Source organism: Diospyros lotus, chromosome 14 (assembly GCF_014633365.1).
Source record: "Diospyros lotus cultivar Yz01 chromosome 14, ASM1463336v1, whole genome shotgun sequence".
NCBI lineage: Eukaryota > Viridiplantae > Streptophyta > Magnoliopsida > Ericales > Ebenaceae > Diospyros > Diospyros lotus.
In genome coordinates, this window is record NC_068351.1 from 34,675,094 (window position 1) to 34,697,358 (window position 22,265).

A 22,265-nucleotide genomic window follows, 5' to 3' on the forward strand; every position below is an offset into this window, starting at 1 on the left:
GTCTTATTTTTTTAATTATTGAGAAAGCACAACAAAGCAATTAATCTATTCAAATACCATCAATTTGTTATCCACGCAGCGTGTTACTTATAAAAACAGATGAGTTCATACATGAGTTAAAGTTCTATCATGGTAATGACATAAAACAATAATTTTTAATAAGCGAGATGCAAAATTTTGACATTGTGCATATCAAAAATAAAAAATTATATTTTTTAATTGTTAAAAAGAGCATAAAATATATTAAGTCTATGTAAAAATGAAGTGCATTTATTGAAACTTAACTATTGTGATAATAATTTTAGGACATTATTTTTTAGTAATTAAGTTTATAAATTATATTGTTTTTAAATTTTAGGACATTAACTATTGTGATAAATAAATGAGTTATTAAGTTTGCATATGATCAAACTACATAAAAAAAATATTATTTTGATTTTAAATTTTAATCTTGTAATATTATCTTTTATATGTTTTCATCTTAATTAAATATTACAAGTTATTCGATATTATTTTTTCTTTTTCGATTGAGTTTGGGAGTTCGGGTTTGGGTCGGGATACATGCCATTAGTTACTAATCATGGTTAAATTTGACTCCTTGGGTTGGGATACATGGCATTAGTTACTAACCATGGTTAAATTTGACTCCTTTGAAGTTGCAATGTTTAACCTGTTTGTGACAAAAAAAAAATTGTTCACCGGCGATTACCGGTTATTGCGGTGGAAACCTTCCGCCACCACTGCACACGGTGGCGATGTAATGATATCAATCAATCCCTACAGAGAGAGAGAGAGAGAGAATTAGGGTTCTTAAATCATGGATTCCGCTACTTCGATTGCTTTCCTCTTCGTCTGATTCAAGGCTACGCATATAGATATATGTATATATCTCTCTCTTTCTCTCTCTCTCTCTCTCTCTCTCTATATATATATATATACACACACACATATCCAGCGTATATATGGCTACTGGAGGCGGTGACATCTCTTTCGAAGACGAAGAATCCAGTGAAGCAATGGCGCAGGAGCTCTCCCGCAAGAGGCGCCGCCGCCGCTGCTGCTTCCGCATTCCTTGCTTCCGAAGCGCAAAGCGATCGCCAGTCGTCGGACAGGTCGCGCGGACTGCGGAGAGCGACGAGAACTGGTGGATCAGCGCACTGAAGAAGCTCCGCGAGTGGTCGGAGATCGTCGCGGGGCCGCGCTGGAAGACGTTCTTGCGCCAATTTAATCTGAGCAGGAGCGGCCGCGGCCGCGGCCGCGGCGCTGGCAAGCGGAAGGCTAGATTTCAGTACGATCCTCTCAGCTACTCCCTCAACTTCGACGACGGCCCGGGGCAGAACCGCGATTTCGACGAGGAGTACGGGTCCCGTACCTTCTCGGTGAGGTTCGCGGCCATCCCGACGTCGGCGAAGTCGTCGGCAGATTTCGGGAAGAACGTGACGGCCCGGGCAAATTAAGGCCGGTGTTCGAATTCCGGAAACGTCGATGACGACGGCGAACATCATCGCCGGTCCTCCCTATCTCCCCTTTCTGCTTTGAACTTTATATATTTGATTTGATTCTGAGTATTATGGTAGGAATATATTATGTGTAACTATAGATTGATTGATGTCGTGCATATTATCATATAGTTAAAAGTTGATGATAGTGAGACATGAGAATGCCTCTAGGATCTCTAGCTACCTAGGGTTTGATTTTCGATTCAAAATTTGGATTGACTTATGTCTCGTGAAACGAGATTAAACTTCAATGATCCAATAAAACTTAGTTATTTTCGTATATTTTTGAATGTCATAATTTTTGTCGAACTAGGTGATCGATCGAGTTTGGAGGAAATCTACATAAATGGGGGAAATTTCACTATCGCCTCTTCCTTAATCTTCTTAGCAAGGAAGGGGGCAATGAGGGAATTTTTTTCTCCCTCGGGGGTGTTTCGCTAATTTCATTGGTTAAAAAATTATTATTTTAAAATATCTATTAGTATTTGTTTTCATGTTCCACAAAAGATTTCACACTTTTAGATTTTTTTTCGGTGTAGGGAATAATTGATGTAAAATAAAAATGAGTCCTAATAAAATTGGGGTGGGTCTTTTTTTTTTTATATACTTTTGAAAAAAAAAAAATTAAAACAAAAGAGTATTTTTTTTGTTTAGTAGATACATAAAAAAGATTAAAGATGTTAAAGATGTATGGGTGATAGTTGAAAATTAGGTTTGGCCCCAAAGTGATAGTGTAATATCCAAAATTTTAGAGGTAATTGATAATTATTAATTCTGATGTTTTAGAGTGAACGGTGATTTATGAAATATTGGTGACTTAAAAATAATAATAATAATAATAAAAATATAATAACAATTAATATGCTCATATATAATATAAAATAATTAAATAAGGGAAGTGTTTGCAATTTGGAGAAGTTGCTATGCGTGAATTGCTTTCAATTGAAATAAGTGAAATATATATATACGTATATAATATTAACATATACTATATTAATGGCAAAATACTTGATATTGGCATATTAATATAGAGGCAAGGCGCAGCCACGCGTCCAAGTCATTGGAAATTAAGTATGGCTGGCCTAGGGATGTGTGAGTGGCTTGGCTACCAAGCTTTGCTTGCCAATTTAAAGGCCATTTTGGCCAGTGTGTTGGCGTGAAGCAGAGAAGAAAATAGATGAGGAAGGAGAGGAAACTTTGGGAGCAAGGGGAGTTCGGCCAACAGCGCGAGGAAGAAGAAGAAGAAGAAGAAGAAAAAATGGAGGAGAAGAAGGAAAGAAGGGAGAAGAAGCAGCGCGCGCAGGGAGCAGTGGGCGCGGGAAGGAGGAGAAGAAGAAGAAGAAAATGAAGTGAAGAAAGAAAGGAAAAGAAAATAAGGAAAATAAAAGGATTTTGGAATTTTTCGGCATAGAAAGTGATCAGGTACGTGAGTAAAAATTAGTAGAAACATGATATGTTTAAATTATAAATTTTACGTGATTAGAATTAATTAATTTAAGTCTCGGTTGTGTTATTTGCTAGGAAATGTTTTAATTTGCATCGGGAGCACAAGAGAGGCTGAAAGCAGCCGATTTCAGGCAAGCTCATAACCCTTTCCTGGCGTTATTTATTTCCTGTGAAAGTCTTTGAGGTTTCTTGTACTCTAAACCCTCTCTCACCTTGATTCGGTGTCACACATTAATAATAATATTCAGCATGGCAACCACCCTATGATTTATATGTTATTAATGAGGTTATTTTCGATGGAATAAGTTAAGCAAAGTTATCTTAGTATCTTTCTTTTTGATCGTTACGGAGCTTTGTATCGCTCCATTTACCTTGGGAATGATGCTGAACACGTTGGGGTTAGGTTCTTAGAGAAATTGGTTATGGTCAGAATTAGGAGAATGTGCTAAAGAGTCTATTATGTGTGTTGAGATGGTTTTTATGAATGAGGAAGAATGAGAATGATATCATGATGTTATGTGGTTATGTACATGAAGAGTTTTGGAGAAATGTTATGTAATGTTAAGTTTATAGGCTATAAAAGTTAATGGTGTCGGTAAGTGTGTCTAAGGGTATGGGTACAAAGCCACTGACTGTTGATCGTGGGTCGTGGCAGTTGATGGCTGGATGTATGGGCGCCAGTCATCGGTTGTTACGATAAGCGCTAGACGGCCAGAAGAGCTGGTACTCCAGATTCCCGACTTGGTTTGTGCATTTCATTATGTGTGTACTACAAATGGCTGAGTTGCATTCACGTGGGGACATGCTCTGTGTGTAATGGGATATGTGAGCATTTACATGACTTGGTTGGTCTAAGAGTCAATTTGGGTACCCTAGGTGAGTATATGCATTTAGAGGCATCTCGCATGGGTGAATTCTTATGTGGGCATTAGCATGGCCTAATGCTTGGTTTATGGGGGCCTTGTCATCACGTTTATGCTACAAAAGTCGTTGCATTTCTTATTTGTTGCATGTTGAGAATGTGCGTTTTAGGTGATAAGTATGGGTGGTAGGCGTGGTCACAGTAAGACCTTGGGGTGAGATCCACGGCGGCGTGGTCCATGATAAGACCTTGGGGTGAGACCCACGGCAGCATAAAGACCTTGGGGTGAGACCCACGGCAACTTAAAGACCTTGGGGTGAGACCCACGGCAACAGATTATGATGTGAGCGACAGGAATGAGCATGTAAGGAAGATGGAATGGTAGCCTATAAAAGGCTGTCAACAGGTATGTATGCGGGACTCGGGTGCCAATGTGTGACTTATGTGGGCCCCTGGTTCCTTATGTGCAGTTAACTTTATGTTATGCATGTAAAAGTAAGGTACATGTGAATCATGGTATGGTGTGGTTGCATTGGCATGAATTGCATGGGGTGTTATGGGAAGAGTCCTACCCTAAACCCTCAACCTTCCTTTCATGAGCTTGCTGAGTCTCGCGACTCATGTTTGTTTTACATCATTCCAGATCAGCATATCCTGAGATCGCATGTACGTTCATCGAGGTTTGGGTCCAGACCGTCAAGTCATGATAGCAAGTGCAGAGCTCTCCCAAAACTAGATCCTGGGCAGTTATCGAGTCTTTGATAAGGTTAATGTTTACGTTTTCAGAGATTATCGTATGTTATGTAAGCCCAGGTGGGCCCAAGTAATAGATGATTTTGAAAAATGATTATGAGGTGTGAAATGATAAAAGAATATGATTTTAATAAAAAAATTTCATGAGTTGTAGTTGTGTGTTGTTCGGTATCATTTTAGTAATGACCCTCTCACGGGTCTTCTTGGTGCACGGGGGTTCTGAGAGGCGGGCCGTTACATATAGCTTGGTGGTGAAGCTTGTTGTCAATGTGGGTAAGAGATTGTTCTTCGATCTTATAAATAGTTTTGTTCTGTCTTTTAGTGTTTAACAAATTATTCGTGTCAAGTTAAATTACGATTAGTGTGTAAAAGGAAACAATTAATGTTCAAAATAGTTAAATACGACCCCATTGTGTAGATTGTGATTGTTTTGATTCAAATCAATAAATATTTTTATTATATGTTAAAGCTAAACCTTAAATTCTAAATATTTTATAACAAAAACAACCTTCATATTTGTATTTACCTTGTATATTCAGTGGGTCCAGGTCCTAGTAAAGTTTGGGCATCAATGAATGTTGCTGTCTGGGCTGATAGCCTGCTACATTACATTACAACCTCAAGGTCAAGGTGGTCCGGGCTCCAGACTTCAGTTTCAGGGTACCCTTCTTCCAAGAATGTACCATTGGATCGGCCCCATAACCCACTACCAAAACTTGTAGTCAGCCATCGTTTAAATTCAGCTCAATACCCATTTTAGGCAAGTATAATAATTTATTATATTTATTTGAATAAATTATATGAAATCCCTGTATTTAGAGTCATGTATAATTTACTTTCATATGCTTTCGATTATATCAAAAAATCTTCTTACACTTTCAAAATGTTACAATCGATCACAATTTGTTGTTATTTTACATAATTTTGTATAACAATCTACATACAAAATATATAATTCTACATATATAATTTCAATATGTCAAAAAAATATAAATTTTTGCATTAATCAATCAATAGATTTCATAAAATTATAAATAACAACAAATTGTGATTGATTGCAACATTTTAAAAATGTAAAGATTTTTTTATACAATCGAAAGCACAGGGAGTAAGTTGCACATAGCTTAAGTACAGGGAATTTCATATAATTTACCTTATTTATTTTAAAAAAAAATTTATGAGTCAAATTCATATTTTCACTCTTATATTTTTAAATTTTATTCGTGTAATCACTTAAATTTTTTATTATTTCAATTAGATAAATCAATATAATTTTTAAATCAATTTAACTCTTATATTTAATATTTTTTTATATAACAATTTAAAATTTTTATTATTTCAATTATACCTATATATTTATATTTTTTAATTAATTTAATTCATATATTTTCATATATATAAAAAAAACGAGATGAAAAAATACATTACATTCTGTTCACATCAAAATATAAAAGTAAAATTAATTTAAAAACACAAGTCTAAAAATATAATAACAATTTGAACTGTCACACGAACAAAAAGACAAAATATAAGAGTTAAATTATTTAAAAATACAATTTCAAAAATATAATCGAAACAACAAAAAATTCGAGTGACAAAAAAAAAAAATGTAAAAATACAAGGGCAATGGTATCTTGCATAATATACAAAGAATAATGCATATAATAAATTACTAGCTGAATAATACCATTTCGTATCCTTTATATTGTACAGAATACCAATATTCACAAGTACCGTAGAATCTACCAGAACTTTATACTTTTCAAATATCATTTTTAGTACATTAGTAATTTATTATAATAAATTAATAATATAATACAAAAAAGAACTGCTTAATGAATGACATTCAATAACCATATGATAGCACCCAAATTGTTCGCTACATGGTTTGCTACTCATAATGTCCTGTATGGCAAAGAACAACAACAATGCAACTTCTGCACTAACATGGCATCAATTTCCTTAATGACAGCAGCTTGCTAACATTGTTTATGATAAGATACAGTCCCATTAACCGACTGTTCCCCAACAGCCCAATGAGAGAGAGAGAGAAGCTTCATAACATTGTTTATGATAAGATATAACGAAAATGTTATCTTGCCCGCAGCAACATAACATTTGTCCGACGTGGACAAATTGGGACCCGGGCAACATAACAGCCCTGCTGAATCCCATTAACCAACTGTTCCCCAACAGCCCAAAGAGAGAGAGAGAGAGAGAGAGAGAGAGAAAAAGAGAGAGAGGCTTGCTAACATTGTTTATGATAAGATATAATCCCATTAACCGACAGTTCCCTAACAGCCCAAAGAGAGAGAGAGAGATGAAAGAAGGGGTAAAAGAGAAGCAAGAAAAACCCCATCTCTTTTCCTTCTCCCTCCCCTCTGGCTCTGCCACAATTTTCTAGTTATGTTCCTCGTACTCATAACTAGATAATGTCAAAAAAATTGCTAGCTAGCTATAGCTCGGACGCATTCCTCAGTCTTTTAAGGTTTAGATCACTTCAATGGACCATATCTACGTGTACCCAAAAAGAGCTTCAATAGAGTCCACCAAGAGTGAAAAGAGGAAGTGGTGGAGTTTCGTGTAATTCACCCACTGATGACTTGATCTCAGGATTTGAGATCGTCGGACATGGCAGAAGGAATGCAATGTGTCGTGAGGATGTCAAGTGTTGCCGCTTTGGCTGCTTTTGTTCGAAGGACTACTATCTGCATAAAACACAAGACATGAATACGACCATCCAAATACGTTCATCCATGTGCATCTGCAGAGTGTGAGAGGAGGTCAATATACCTGTTGGTATTCCAAATCAAATTTCAAAAATTCATCATCGCAACTCTCCACCATGCTGGCCAAGCTCTTCAGATTTTTCACGGGCTGGCCATTGAAAGCAAGAACCTATGCAGATAACACAAGTAAAGGGCATTTAGCAATTGCATGTTCTAAGAATTCCATTACTAGCATTAGAAATCATTTAGACTTGCAAGAAAATCTGGACCTGAGTGTTCACTATTTCCTCGTATCCAATGTTAATGTCAGCCACGAGAACCTTCATACATTTAGCAAGAAATGTAAACACAAAAGGCACCCACTAGGAGAATTACACAAGTGTTTATCAAAAATAAAAATGAAATGAAAATTTGAAGCTATATAGGCGCACAAGAGGAGTAAGGTGGAAGACCTGAGATATCACAACAAGCTGCTCATCTTGTGATCGAGGCATTTCGTGCAATAGTTTATCCAATAGCTTTACTGGAGCTTCATATTCATATTCTTTACCATACTGGTCATAAGATGCATAAAAATGTTAAGGCAATGTATAGTAACGATAAACCTTCTAAACTGAGACATTAAAACCAGTGTACCATTCATTAGCAACTCTAGAATAATTTGATAGACTGGATGCAAGCGCTTTATGCAAATTTTTAGTTGATTTTTCTGGTTGGCATAATGCACAGAAAAACATCAGAGCTGTACATCTATTTTTTAATAGGTTCCTTGACCCCACAACTTTGTCTGATATGTGTATGTATATCATGTTAGAAACCTCTTCTCAGCTAGTGTTTTGGATTGGCATCCACAACAATGTTCCAGCTTTCTCAATATCAAAATCTAGAGCCCCATATGGTCCAGAGGTCCTACCTTTAGTATGTCCAACAATGACAGCAATATCCTTCCCCCTCCCCCTAAATTCTTAACAAGCATGTTAACAATATCTTCCTCATTATGCCAAAGTGATAAAATACTAGATGCTCACGCCCCACTAAAGAAGCATTGGTTTGCTTGTTAAAATTGCTTACATCCAGTTCAACATCTCCCCTTTTCCCAACTAAAGATAATGAAACACACTAGATCCCCAAGGACAGCACACTGCATGTCTAAGAGCTACTTATAAACTAATCGTTCCTTCACAAGGCTGAAAACTATAAATTAATACCCAAATCCATGTCTTCCTGGACCCCAGCAGTGTGCATCTATCTATTGGTAAGGCTTCCAGAGGATAGATTAAAATATGAACTATCAAGTTGAAAATACAGATGATAAGTACAATGGATCTCTGTCTTTTAGAATAAAACAAGTACTGAATATGTTCAAAATTGAAATCAGTAAATGGCATAGCAGACTCCAAACTTTACTTGAAAAGTACAACAGTGGAGCTAAAGTTCTTGAATCATCACAAGCTTAATCAATCGCAGTGGCCAGCAGGATAAGATCTTCCAATCATGTTTTAGAGTTGGACTCATACTTAATTAAACGAGTATGTTCCAATGACCATAAAATGAGCCAAGTTAGACACTGTGCGCCTGTCAGCCACGTGGCCACCAATCTCATGGTTTTAAGAAATTTCTTGGCCAACCACATTCCAACAAGCCATTGTCTCATAAAAGAATCCTACGAATAATTGCCATTAGTCCCCAGGTCACTTAATTAGGTAAACTGAAAACCAAACAGTAAGTCTCTACAAAACAACAATATATCCAGCCTTTATCCTACTATGTGGGGTCGGCTACATGAATTCTAGACTTCCATGTATTTTTGTCTTTTGTCATATCTTCATTTAAGCCCATACACTTCATATCAAACTTTAATGTCCCTCCCAAAGACAAAAAAACATATCCAGTCTCTGCTTGATTAAAATCTTATTTTTCAGCTTTTTTAGTTTTATTTTCACTTCAAAAAACAAAAAAAGATAAAAAAAAAAAAAAAAAAAAACGAAGCAGGAAACAGAGTTTGATCTGCTGTTTCTGTTCCCAAAAAATTAACATAGTTAGGAAGATGGATGGGTTTTTCTGCACTCACTCATATTACAGATCTCTCAGTGGCAGGAGTTTCCCGCATCCCTTGAGAAGCCATCTTAAGAGTAGGGGCTCTCCTTAAAGTGGCTTCTTTGTTTGATCTGCTTCTCTTCAGCCATTTTACCACTGACAATTTATAATGCACTCATCTTAAAAGGGTGGGTGGGACGTGGGAGAGTGACAAAGCTCCCTGTGCATGACTGCAAGCATTCCTAATTGAAGGGTGAAAGAAAATTGGGAGGACTTCCACACTTGGCCACAGCCTGACCCAATTCCACTAGAAACCCAAGCAGGGTGCAGTCCATTAAGAACAAGCTATTTTGATCTTTAAACTTAATTCAAAGACCACTCCGCACCTTTTTTACGGTCTATGACCATCAGACACCACCCTTGATGGTACAGGGAAAGTTTAATGACCATCAATTTCAGCAATGCTAAAGTGGTAATCAGATGGCATTTTTTTACAAAATTAAAACTCCATACAAAAAAACAAATCCAAACTAAAAATCCCTCTAAATTATTTCTAAAAAATAAAACTACCCCCATCATATCATTCCACTCACACACATCATCATTCAGACACTACATAAGAGGCAAGAAAGAACCACTGGCAATCCAGCAGTTCCAGAGGAAAATCACAGGATGAGCAGCAGTTTCCATTTTTAATGGAAACCAGCAAGCAGCAGTTCCTATTTTAATGGGAACTGCAGCAGTTCCCAATTTTTCGCACTGCTGGCTGAGCCAGCGGTTCCATCTCACTAGGGGACTCTTCCTTTTCTCATTTGACAAGGTATTGTGTGATGTGGTTATTTTGGGAAATAGTTCTGTTGGTGTTTTAGTTTGGAAATTTTTTAGTGAACAGTTTTATTTTGAGGAACTCTAATCAGATAGCCTCTTCAAAGTGGAAAGCTTACTGTAACTGAAAAGGCTTGAGGTGCCAAGTAGCAAACAGGGACTCTGGTTGATAATAACCATTTTCTATAAATCTACTGCCAAAAGCTTGGTTACCTAAATGTGGTGACTTCCAGAAACTTGTTGTCAAGTCCTTGAATTAGGGCTTGCAATTCAGTAGTTCAGATTGAAGAATGAGAGAGAGAGAATGAGAAAGAGAATAGAGAGAATACAAAGATCAAGAGAGAAGAGTTTATTCATTCAATCAATCGGTAAACTCCTAAGTGTCGTAGGTCTTCTTATTAATAAGACCTCTAGCTATACAATGATTCCTCTAACCTACTAACTGTCTTCTCCCGCTGTTACAACAGTCTCTCCCGCCCTCTAACCTCCTAACTCCTCCAACAGTCTAATAGAGGTAGAATTACAAGATACCCCCAGGGTCATAACACTTGTGTGTAAGCTGATGCTCCTTTAATTTATGAAGCATGGATAAAGATGTCATACCTATGTTGAACATCTTTATGTTCCAAGGTGTGTCAGATGTGGGACACACCTTGGAACATATATCAAACACTTCCCATGTGTCCTGTAATTTTTTAATGGCTCTAGAACTGGGTAGAAAATAGGAAGACAAGTGAACATATGGGTCATGGGACAAATCTTGAGAGATTCTGGCGGGGGCAATGAATAAAGACTAAAGCAACATAATTTTTTTTAATCCATCCCGCAGTCTGTCTTACATGACATGTACCCAAAACTCCCAAGTTATTTTGCCCTTGGGGTTATAGTTTTTGCAAACAGAATAGGGCTCTTTGCACTTCTATTCCAATATATACAATGTGAGACATGAATATGGTTTCTACAATTTCAAATAGAGGAAAATAAATTACTTTTATGTGTATCTGATATGTATTTCTTTGCAGCCATGCCCCTTGTAGGCTATCCAAGTATGTCATTTGGGATCAGGCAGACCTCTCCACCAATACAAGCCAGCACAACTGATGTCCTACAGTTCCTCTCCCTCGTTATCCCTTATGTCCTAGCAGGGAATCCACTCAAACAAAATCAGTGATGGCTACTCCTACTCAGCCTGACTGACATTAACTCCTGCCTGCAATCCTCCTAAACCCATGCTGTCATGCATGTGATCTAAGGCATTCCCAGTACACAAGGTTCCTTGTTTTGTGAGGGTTGGAGAAGGGTCATTTTTGTACGCAGTTCTACCGTTACTTTGCAAAAAGGCTGTTTCTATAACTTGAACCCATAACTTATAGTCACAAATAAACAACTTTACCATTGCTACCAAGAATTAACGATGACAGAAACTCACCCAAAGACTCAACCAAAAATTCAATGGATTTGTTATCACAACTTAAATATCCAAGACCATCCTGGATTTTTGTAGAGGAACTCGGAGCTTTACAATGAATCAGGGACCTTACATTATTTACTTGACATCAAAATTACATTAGCTAAAAGGCTTGCAACTCTTCCTGGTCAGATTGACTAATGACAAATCTACAACAGCATCAAGTCATTTGTCCTTCTTGAGTTGATGCAATTTAAATGACTAGATGCAGACCTAAACTCAAGTAAGGCTTTTCCGACACATTACACAGTTATCCTATTCCATTTTGTTCTATCAAGGGACCTAAGATTGGTGCCAGTGACCACAAACAAGACAACTGACATATCTGGATCTATCATGTCAGCATTTGACCTGATAACAAGTCACACATAAACCCAACATTGACAATAATATATGACATCATATGCCTGTTATGAACAGTGAACAAGATACATCGAAGTCAACAGAAATTGATAGTTGCCACTGTCTCACTTCCACAAGCCAGATAAGAACAATATAGCTGCTCAACTTTGGCCCATTTATTAACAAGCTTAAACTAAGAAATTAAGCTCAGTTTGATATACAATGAGCCACATCTAAGCTGCTTATGAACAGCTCAGTTTCTATGCAGAGCACATGAAATTCCATAATTAGCCCGCTTCTAAGTTTGCCATACATGTATTCTTGAGAAATCTATAACCAAAATCACAAGCTACAAGAACAAATTCAGGTGCAAACTAGAAAGCTTCATTGACAGATCAGCCATTAACAAGCTAAAGTTTATGTGAACACATGTGATCACTGGTCAACATAAAAACAAAGTGTAGAAATGAAAGGAGCATTAGATATTGAAATATTGTCAAACCCATGTGACAGAAGTCCAAATTTGTTGAGTTAGGAGTGGATTGACGTTGAAACAGGCAAGAAATACATGTCTACTCGGAGATAGATGCACCAATGAAATGCTGCTTACCTCTGACCGCAGATATGGAACAGATACGGTTGTAAAAACAAGTCCTGCAATAATATAATATGAGGGAGGTCTGCCCTTGTTGTGAGCTGGAACAAGCCTTTTGTGACTCTTAAGTTTGACATTGAATTTGAGAGTTTTGGAATTGCGGAGAACTTTTATTGCTGCAACATCTCCAGTATACTTCTGGGACACGAGGTAACTAAAACCTATGCGCTCCCCATGCCTAAAAGGAACTGGAAATCATAAGGGGGCAGAAGTTAATCATAGAGCCCAAAAGCAAATCAAAAGAGACCAGAAGAATAAATTGAATACATTAGTGTTCAATTTTTGAATGCTGCAGATCAAAAGTTTCAAGACTAGGTCAAGATACACCAGTAATATGGACCTTTTCCTAGTTTTCATTAATATAAAGGCATGGAACACCGCAACAAACAGATAAATTCAGCAAATAAATATAGTTTAGTTAACTAGTTCCAGCTAAAATAACTCTCTAAGCACATACAAGAAGGTGCCCTGGTGTATGTTACTTATAGATGACCTTGTCTTCGTGGATGAGACAAAAGAGGGTGTGAATTCTAAACTCTAGATATGGAGGGACACTTTAGAATTTAGATGTTTTAAGTTGAGCAGATCAAAAACTAAATACATGAAATGAAGTTTAGTAAAATAAAAGTGTCGACAATGTTATAATGGAATTGTCCAAAAGGATAGGGAAATTAGGGATGATGTACTTGTTATGGTCTACTGTAAAGTATGAGACTTGTCCCACATCAGAAGTTTAGGCTCTTGCTGTGTGGTTTATAACCTCTTGGGCACACTCCCCTTGACAGCTAGCTTTAGAGAGAGTTCTACTCAAGGGGTGTAACAATACTCTCAAAATTATCACATGATGGTTAAAATGAAGAAGCTCTTTGACATTTTAAGTAACTATAAAATTCTTCTAAACCTAAAAGGAAGGTTTTATTAGACAACTACAGGACCATAATGACCTTATAGATGCTATGGTGATAGATATTGATTATTGGTGAGTTATAATTCACGTAGACGAGTCCACCTAGTAGGATTAAGGCTAGGAACCTTTTTGTTGCTCATCACGCAAATGATATACAACTAGCATTACATGTTTATGGATAGCTATCGACTTGTTCGAATCTTTTACACTTTGTTTCTTTATAAAAAGAATGAACCAAGGCCATTCACAACAAAAGCAACTGCCTGACTTACTCTTCTTAAAGTGAACTCTAGTGACTTACTTTGCTCATTTACAAAAAGGGTTCCATCCAATTAATTGATCCTAATTTTGAAGCCATATTATGATATTATAACATAACAATGCCTTGTTTCCAAGATGTAATGAAAGAGTTCGCTTAAAGAAGATTATGCCAGAAACTCAAAACGTTGCTCAAATCATGGACATCCATCAACATCAAGCGCTAGAAAAGGTAACTAATCTACAAAGCGAAGGAAAAAGAGATTCAAAAATATGATCTTGGAATTATGATAGTAAAGATATCATCTTTGCCACAAGTATTGTTTGCCAATAAAACATGATGCCAAAAAAGGAGCTTCCGACCTAGTATTTTTCAATCCAAAGTAAAGAGAGGATGTGTTTAGATGAGTAGTTTAACAACAAAATAAGTTGGCTATACACACCAGATAATTCTGCTAAGCTATTACATTAAAGATAAAAGATTTAATCAAAAGCACAGACAACATCACACAAGGGGCCATGACATTAAATATCAACCAAGATACAAGAGCCTGTCACGACCCCATGAATTAGGAAGATATTTTCATTTTATTTTCAGTAGTTATATATTTAATTAGTGGTTATGTTCTAGGAATTACAGTTATAGAGAAATGGGGAGATAGTGGAGTGTTTTAGGAGAAGTTATTGGCAGTGGAGGAGTGGTAAGTGCCACAAATAACTGTGGTTAGCTTTCTATATAATGCCGTAACCCCCACAGCGTCGAGATCATGTATGAATTATGAAGAATTTATTGAAGTCTCTCATTTCCCCTTATTGTTCTGTCTGATTTCCCAATCAATTCTATCAGATTTCTCCTCCATTTCTCTTGGTTTTCCCCCTACTTTCGGTCAATCTCTCTCATTTCGGTTTGTCTCTGCCTTATTTTTTCCTATTTCTCCCTCAAATTTTAGTTCTATCTCCAAAGAAGACATTATTTAGGACTAGGCCCTGACAGAGCCATGATTTGATTTCTTATTGCTCAGCTATAGGTAGCAAGGATCCAAATCTTTGTGTTTGAATCACATCCCATGAAGTAGTATTATGGATACAACAATAACAAGAATCCAAAGCCTAGGTGGGGAAAGTAGTTTTATAGATGACTTTAGAAATGTCTCCATGTAATAAAGAAGAGAAACAAGATTGAAGATGTCAATACCGAGGGTAGGCTAATAGTTCAAAATGTGAAAAAAAAAAGACTAAGTGGCAGGAATTATTTTCCATTTTTTCAAGTTTTTTACACCTGCCCCCCGGGGGGGGGGGGGGGGGGGGGGGGGGGGGATGAACAGCAAGATCTCATTACCGGTCCCATCATTTGCAATATCAATTCCATCAAAGCTGAGTACAATATCTGATGGCTTCAAGACCTCAGATTCTGTAGCAGTTGGATCGATTCTTCTTATACGAACACCCTTCTGATCAGGTTTCATCTCCATTGCCATACGCATATCTGGATTTTCCATCTTCTGCCATTCAACCCCCAGTATTGGGAATCCTAGCACATAACATAAAACAATGATTATGCTTCCATAAAATTATCTACTGATAAAGGGAGGTACTTTTTACAAGCTTTAATGTTTAAACTAAAATACCTCTTGAAAAATAAATAAATAAAAAACTCTCACATCAGTAATTTTACTGTTACAAAAAGGCAATGCAGTCATGCACCTCACCCACACCAGTTTAGAGTTAGATGACCCGAAGTGATTTGCTCCACTTCTCAATTCCTGTCTACTTTCTTTCTCCCTTTACATTTGAAACAAGAATGAATACTCCTAACTGGTACTAGGCACAATGATTAGAAAGCTAGAGTACAGATATATCCTGAGAGAAGATAGGGTATAATTCATATGGTTTTAGAGACATAGCCAGTCAATCCAATCATATCAAACTAGACTAACTTTTTGCTTGAGCTACTATTTTGATATGTTGTCTATAGAAATTGATTGATCCATCAATGTCTTTGCATAAAGAAATAGACATTCCTCAAATATACAACAGCCATACAACATATCAAGCCTTGATCCCACCATGTAGGGTTGGCTATCTATTTTTTCCCTTCAGAACAAACAAACAAAAAGAAGAAAGAAGGTTTAATATCAACATTCAAGTACTAGGGAGAAAAAAATACAACAGTTACGATATTTATGAAAGAAGATACCTATAGCATGAAAACAACATACCAAGCCTTTGTGCAATTGGCTACATGAATTCGAGCTTTCAATTCATTTCTATCCATTGTCTTATCTTCTGTAAGGCTCATATACTTAATATCAAACCTACATGTCTCCCACCAACCCTTTTTGGTCTTTCTCACCTGTTATGTTAACTACTAGTTCCATTCCATCAATTCTCCTCACAAGCTCTATTCTTCTCAGATGAACAAACCATCTTAGTCATCTTATTTTCAATCAAAGCATATCCATCTTAGCATAACCTTATTTATAATTTTATCTTTTCTTGTATAGCCACACATCCATCTTAACATCCTCATCTCCATTATGCTCGTATCTAGCACACGGTGATAACTTTTCGTGTCATATAACAAAGCCAGTCTTATAGTTGTCTTATAAAATTTTCCTTTGACTCTATCTCTCCTTTGAAATGAACTTTAAATTCTATTAGTACTCAAATATTTATTTGAATAAAATAAAATAAAAATAATTAAAAAATAAATGGTACTAGATATTCCTAACGAGGGTCAAAACATCACATTGTTTCAAAAATGTTTCATAGAGTTCTGAAGAGTTTGAGTCAGTTCCTCTACAAATACTGGAATTTTGTAATTTTGAAGGAGGAAAAAAAAAAACACACTTTGTTTCATGCTAGCCTTAGAAATGAAATGACCATGAAATGAAATAACATCTGCTTAAGAAGATCCCATAACACACAACAAGGGCATGCCAGGACTTGAACTAGAAGTTGGCATTTCAAAGACCAGAAGTGTCATCAGGAGTTGATTATTTAAAGTCACGAAATTAATATTTAATCAAAGTCATCAATTATGGTTTCAATATCACATCACTTAAACAAAGATTGATAGGCTTATAATTCTATATAAGCCTGCAAATCATTCCTACCTTAAACAAAATTTCAAATACTATTTATTCTACTCTAGCATTCTAGATTTTTTTTTTAAATAAATCCTAGGCCTTCCAAGGCACTTACTAGAGCAAATCTAGTTTTTAGTTCCCTCTTAATAGAAACTTGCTAGCATGTTGATTTGTCTTGCATCAAGTTAGATATTTTTCCACAAGCTAAGGAAAAGTTGTAACACCCTGCTCCCACCTACGGGCATCACGAGTGAATAATAGACCGGATTGTTCACCCATCAACTAGATTCGGAAGGGTTGGACTATGTTCCAACAAAAATTGCCCTAAATGAACACTAGGCTTCGTCCTTCTCTTCACTCCACTAATGGAATCGATTCCGAAATTTCGAAAAATATTGCAACAAAAGGAACCCGAAACCTCAAGTGAGTGCCATCCTTCTTCAGCTCAATTGACTTGAGCCAAGGATGACTACCCCAAGCTTGGGTGACATCTAGGTTGTGTTACTTAGCTCGGCTTTTACTCTTGAGCGAAATTTTTATTTTTATTTTTATTTTTATTTTATTTGCTCAAAATTCTTTAGCTTGCACGCTTTTCGAGAAAACCCATTTATTCATTTTCTCTTCAGAAAATATCCAAGATCTCCCGAGTTTTCACATATCTTTATTTTCCAAAAATTAGAATTTTTTCGTCGAAATTGCCCAAAAATCCCTTTATTTTAAAAATTCCTCTAGGGTCCAAAAATTATTTCAAAATGGCCCAAAAACCTCAAATTTTCAGAATTTTTAAAAAAAATTTGCCGGTTGCTGCTACTTCATTTTTTTCTTTTTTTTTTTCCTTGGGCCCCCTTTAGCCCAATTTTTCCAGAATTTAAATATGCACAAATGTGCACCCAAAACAACAAATATTTCCTTCATTGACCCACAACAAGGGTTACACAACATACATCAAAAATAAAAATACAAGTCCATGCTAAAGCTTCCAACATCCCCCTTCTCTTGGCACATGAGAGACTTACAAGGTGAGGTAAAAACCCCATGAGCTACAATGCTTAGTAAGGGTGCAATGCAATGTAAAAATGAGCATAAAAATATTCATGTAATGCAAGTGATGCATATGTGGTTGGTCTTCTTGCCCTCACACCCACCTTGGTTGAGGCAATAACCTACCCCCCTTTACCCATACTCTAGTCCTCCTTATCGCCAAAGGTCCACTAGTACTCAAATGCATGTATGCTTGCAAACACATGAAATCTCATATCACATACTTACAAAGCTTGCATGGCCACCCACCCATGGGGCCATCCCTTACCTTTTGGAGCTCTTTGGACTTAAAACGGTCTTTCTAGCCTCCAATCCCCTTGCTTCCAACTTTCTTACTCAAAGGAAACCTTAAGAAAAACAAAGTGGCTAAGCCACCACTCAAAGAGAAACCAAAGAAAGAGAAACCATAACATGGAAGAATTCTTACCTTTTCTTCCTCCCTCTTCTTCTTCTCCTTTCTTTCCTTTCTTCTCTTTTCCTTTCTTCTTGAGATTATTTCCTTTGCCTTGATATCTCAAAACTCAAGACCAAATCCTAGCCCTTGATTTTTTTCTTTGGGAGAGAAAATCCCAACCATTAAAACTAGCACAATCCATGCCATTTGAACTTCTTAAATCTCAACCCTTGGATCACTTTTGCCTTTCCAAGACTCAATCTCCACCACATAGAGAAAGCATAATCCATGTGCTTAAAGAAGATTCAATCCCATCCATGGATTTCTTTGGAGATTAAATCTCCACCATCCACCTCATTCTTCCTTTGGATTACTAAACCCATTTGGCAATCCATGCCCATTTGAAGACTCAAATCTCCACCCTTGGATCTTTTCCAATTTCAAGACTTAATCTCCACCCTTGGATCAAGTCTCACTTTCCCATAAAATATCCAATTTCTCAATTAATTAATTCTTGACTAATTTCAAGAATAACCTTTAAAAGACCATTTTCAACATTTTTCAATTTAAATAAATCTCCACATTTTCAAGAGACTAATTTCCATTTTCAATTGGATTTTCTTTAATCAACATATCCATTTCTCCCATAAATGCTAGAATGACTATTTCTCTTTTCTTTTTTATTTAAATAAATCCTTCCATTCTCTTGGACAAGAGCTTGCCAAGTGTCACTATTAGACACTACCTTGGCCTCCAAGCTTCAATCCAAGCCATCCATGTGTTGCCACCACCCTTATTCACCATTTTAGGGAAAATAAATTACTTTTCCACATAAATGAATTATAATTATTTCTCCCTCTTCAATAATTTAATTCCCTCATGGAATTATACTCCAAATTTACCAAAATGCCCCTCTCCTAGGGCACCATTATTCTCATATATCCACTTCTTCCTCAAGGGCACTTTTGGAAGTTTCAAACATCCTTCCTTATTTTATAACACCAATGACATAGGGTGTTACAAAAGTGTAAAGAGCTAGTTCCAAAAGCCATTGCATTCTTGGTGGATAGGCAAAGAAGGAAGAGGAGGAGAGAAGGAAAGAAGAAAAAGAATAGAAAGAAGTCAATAAGACAATACAGAGACAGAATAATTAGGGAGGGAAGAAGAATACTCAAAAAGAAAATTCAAATCTTGTACTTCAATATCAATCATTGTAATCTGAAAATTTCCAAAACTTATGAGGTATTTATAAACACACAAATCTCTACCAAATCAGCAATCGGAGAACTGTGAAACAGAAATCAAAACGTTCCTAATCCTTAAAAAACAAATAATCTAAATTAAAGCAGAAAAAAAATTACAATCATAAGGTTCCTGAATAACAAAACTTATAAAGCACCTAGGACTGGAACTATGAAATTCCAAAATAGATGGGTTTACAATTCATCAATTTCCTTCTCTAATTCTCTTCTTCTTCTTCTCTACATTTTCAGTTTCTATATGCTTAGTTTTTCTATATCAAACTCATTAATTCTATTGTTATACCAATTAATCAGTGTGCAAGTCATGTGGCCTAGTGAATATGTGTGTGTATACAAGGAGCCATAACAAACAGACACTAGCACAAATAATTTATGATTTCCAAATAAACATACCAGTATATGCTCCATTCTTCTCATAATCCTGAATGAAGTGCATGATAACAGGTGTTGGGATCACATAGCCTATATTCTCCACATCCTCATGTTTAAGGGACTGAAATGCAATACCAACACAATTTCCCTTGTCATTAAAGGCAGGTCCACCCGAATTTCCAGAGTTTATAGCAGCATCTATCTGCACGAAACCATGTACAACTTCCAAGAGGTCAAAACGGATAATAAGAAAGCAACAAAATACATCAATATCTGCACAATATAATCAACCTGCAACCCTAGAAGCTCAGTGGATCCATGAACATAAGAAAGAATCTCTATGCGCGAAACAACCCCACTCGTTACAGAAATCGTGTCCCCCCCAATTGGGTACCCCACAACTGTCACCGCATCTTGAAGTGCAGGCAATTCCCCAAATTCTAAGGGTGATACTCCTTCCCAAAATTCATCATTCTCTACTGTAAGCATGGCTGCAAAATCACATTCACCAAAATTTGCATTAATAAAAAGATGTGCACCATTTACCATAAGGACGTGATTGTCTTTTTATGATAAGTCATCACCAAATATGGATATCAGTGCAGCTAAAAGCAACGGGAAGAATTATACCAAATAAGTTATATTATCAAAAACACAAAACTAATTACACAGGGTAGAGAACCTTTTTGGCATAGCTTTTCACCAATATATTGCTAAAATGATATAGTTTATCACCAAGATATTAAAAACAATAGCTTCTAAAAAGAAACAATTTCAGTCAAACATATAATCCGTTTAGTTCACTAGGTTGTTTATTAATTCATGTAAGTCAATAAAATATGGTTCCCAAACACAATCTAAAGTATTTGTAGAGAACTCTAAATCGTCAAATACAGAAATGATAAAAATTCTCACCAATATCGCATTCAGTCCCGATGGCCAGCACAGTGGCTACGTACTTGGTATCAGACCCTCGCTTTTTCAACTTCACCTGCGTATAGTGCTCCACCGAATGTGCATTGGTTAGAACCCTCCGGCCACCAATGATAAACCCGCTACTACTCGAACTGTACTGCCGCTTCCTCTGCCAGGGCAACGAGAAATTGGGCTCGGTGTGAGTGCAGAACACCTTCACAACGGCGTCCATCGACGGCACCGTCCGCACCATCGCCACGCTCTCCCACCTCGTGGAGACAGCCAAGGCTGGTTCGAGGGAGACCAAATTGTGCGCCGCAGCAGTGCCATTGGCCTCGGCGCGCCTGGTCGGCGAGGCCACTTGGGTTTTCTCGGCCTCCGGGAGTTTCCGTGGCCGGCCCCGGCGGCGCCGTTCGCTGGTCGCGGGCTTGTCTACGAGGTCAACGACGTTACTGACGGAGATGACGACGTCTTCGGCGGAAGGAGAGGTGCCGGCGGCGGAGGAGGAGGGCGTAGCTTGAGAATCTAGGGTTTCGGGGAGTCGGGTTTTGGACTTTCGCCCGCGTTTCCGCTTGTTGTCTCCCATCTGAACCCTACACGGACGGAGAGGAGAGACTTCCGAGAGATCGTGACGGAAGGAATGAGGACGAAAAATTAGCCCCGGCGACGACGACGACAACGGCAACGTTCGGAAACCTCTTCCTCTGCCGCAACTGTGAAGAGATTCCCAAACCCAAGCTTTTTTGAGAATAAAAACAATTTTTTTTAATTTTGATAACGAGTTAGCTGCCAGACCAAATATTTTATTATACTTTTTAGTTCGGAAAATATTTTATATTTTATTTTAAATTAATATAAATATATTTATTAAATATTAAAATTAAGTGTCTAAATAATAATTTTAATTTTAAATAATAAAAAAATAATAAATTATAATATCCATAAAAAAATAAAATATATCAAGTGCAACTTGATCCGTAAATTTTCTCACATTAGATAATCCATTCATCCTTCCTAATAAAGTTTTAATTTTATTAAAATTTGATTTAAAAATATAAAATACTGATAAAATATTAAAAATTTTAATAATTTTCTTTATTATTATTATTATTATTATTATTATCTAAACCTTGTCCAGAAATAATAACCGTTTATGCACATTGCATTGAAAAAGACTAAAATGACCTCACCACATTAATAGATAAACTTACAGAATGGGGGTTAAAAGACTAAAATGACCTCACTCACATTGCATTGAAAAAAGTGCAATCAAATTTGAATAAAAATATTTTAATATTTTAACCCCTATTCTGTAAATTTATCTATCAATCTATTAAAAAATTTCCTCTATAAGAATACTTTAATCATTGGGTTTTTCTACAAGATATGCTTACAGAATAGGGACTAAAAT

General features: G+C 36.6%; 2 protein-coding genes across 2 annotated transcripts; one reads left to right on the top strand and one right to left on the bottom strand.

The window, feature by feature from the left end:
• The first annotated feature begins 962 nt into the window (after nucleotides 1-962).
• Nucleotides 963-1,457, top strand: LOC127791021 (uncharacterized). Its single transcript, XM_052320753.1, has one exon. It carries the CDS (start codon nucleotides 963-965, stop codon nucleotides 1,455-1,457), a length of 495 nt encoding a protein of 164 aa, XP_052176713.1.
• Nucleotides 1,458-6,495: 5,038 nt separating this feature from the next.
• LOC127790350 (protease Do-like 9) lies at nucleotides 6,496-21,604 on the bottom strand. Its single transcript, XM_052319816.1, has 9 exons — nucleotides 20,855-21,604; nucleotides 20,231-20,430; nucleotides 19,961-20,141; nucleotides 15,121-15,312; nucleotides 12,572-12,804; nucleotides 7,742-7,843; nucleotides 7,559-7,609; nucleotides 7,354-7,458; nucleotides 6,496-7,268 (listed from the first exon to the last, which is right to left on the bottom strand). Exons 1-9 carry the CDS (start codon nucleotides 21,438-21,440, stop codon nucleotides 7,170-7,172), a joined length of 1,749 nt encoding a protein of 582 aa, XP_052175776.1. The 5' UTR covers nucleotides 21,441-21,604; the 3' UTR covers nucleotides 6,496-7,169.
• Between the last annotated feature and the right edge of the window lie 661 nt (nucleotides 21,605-22,265).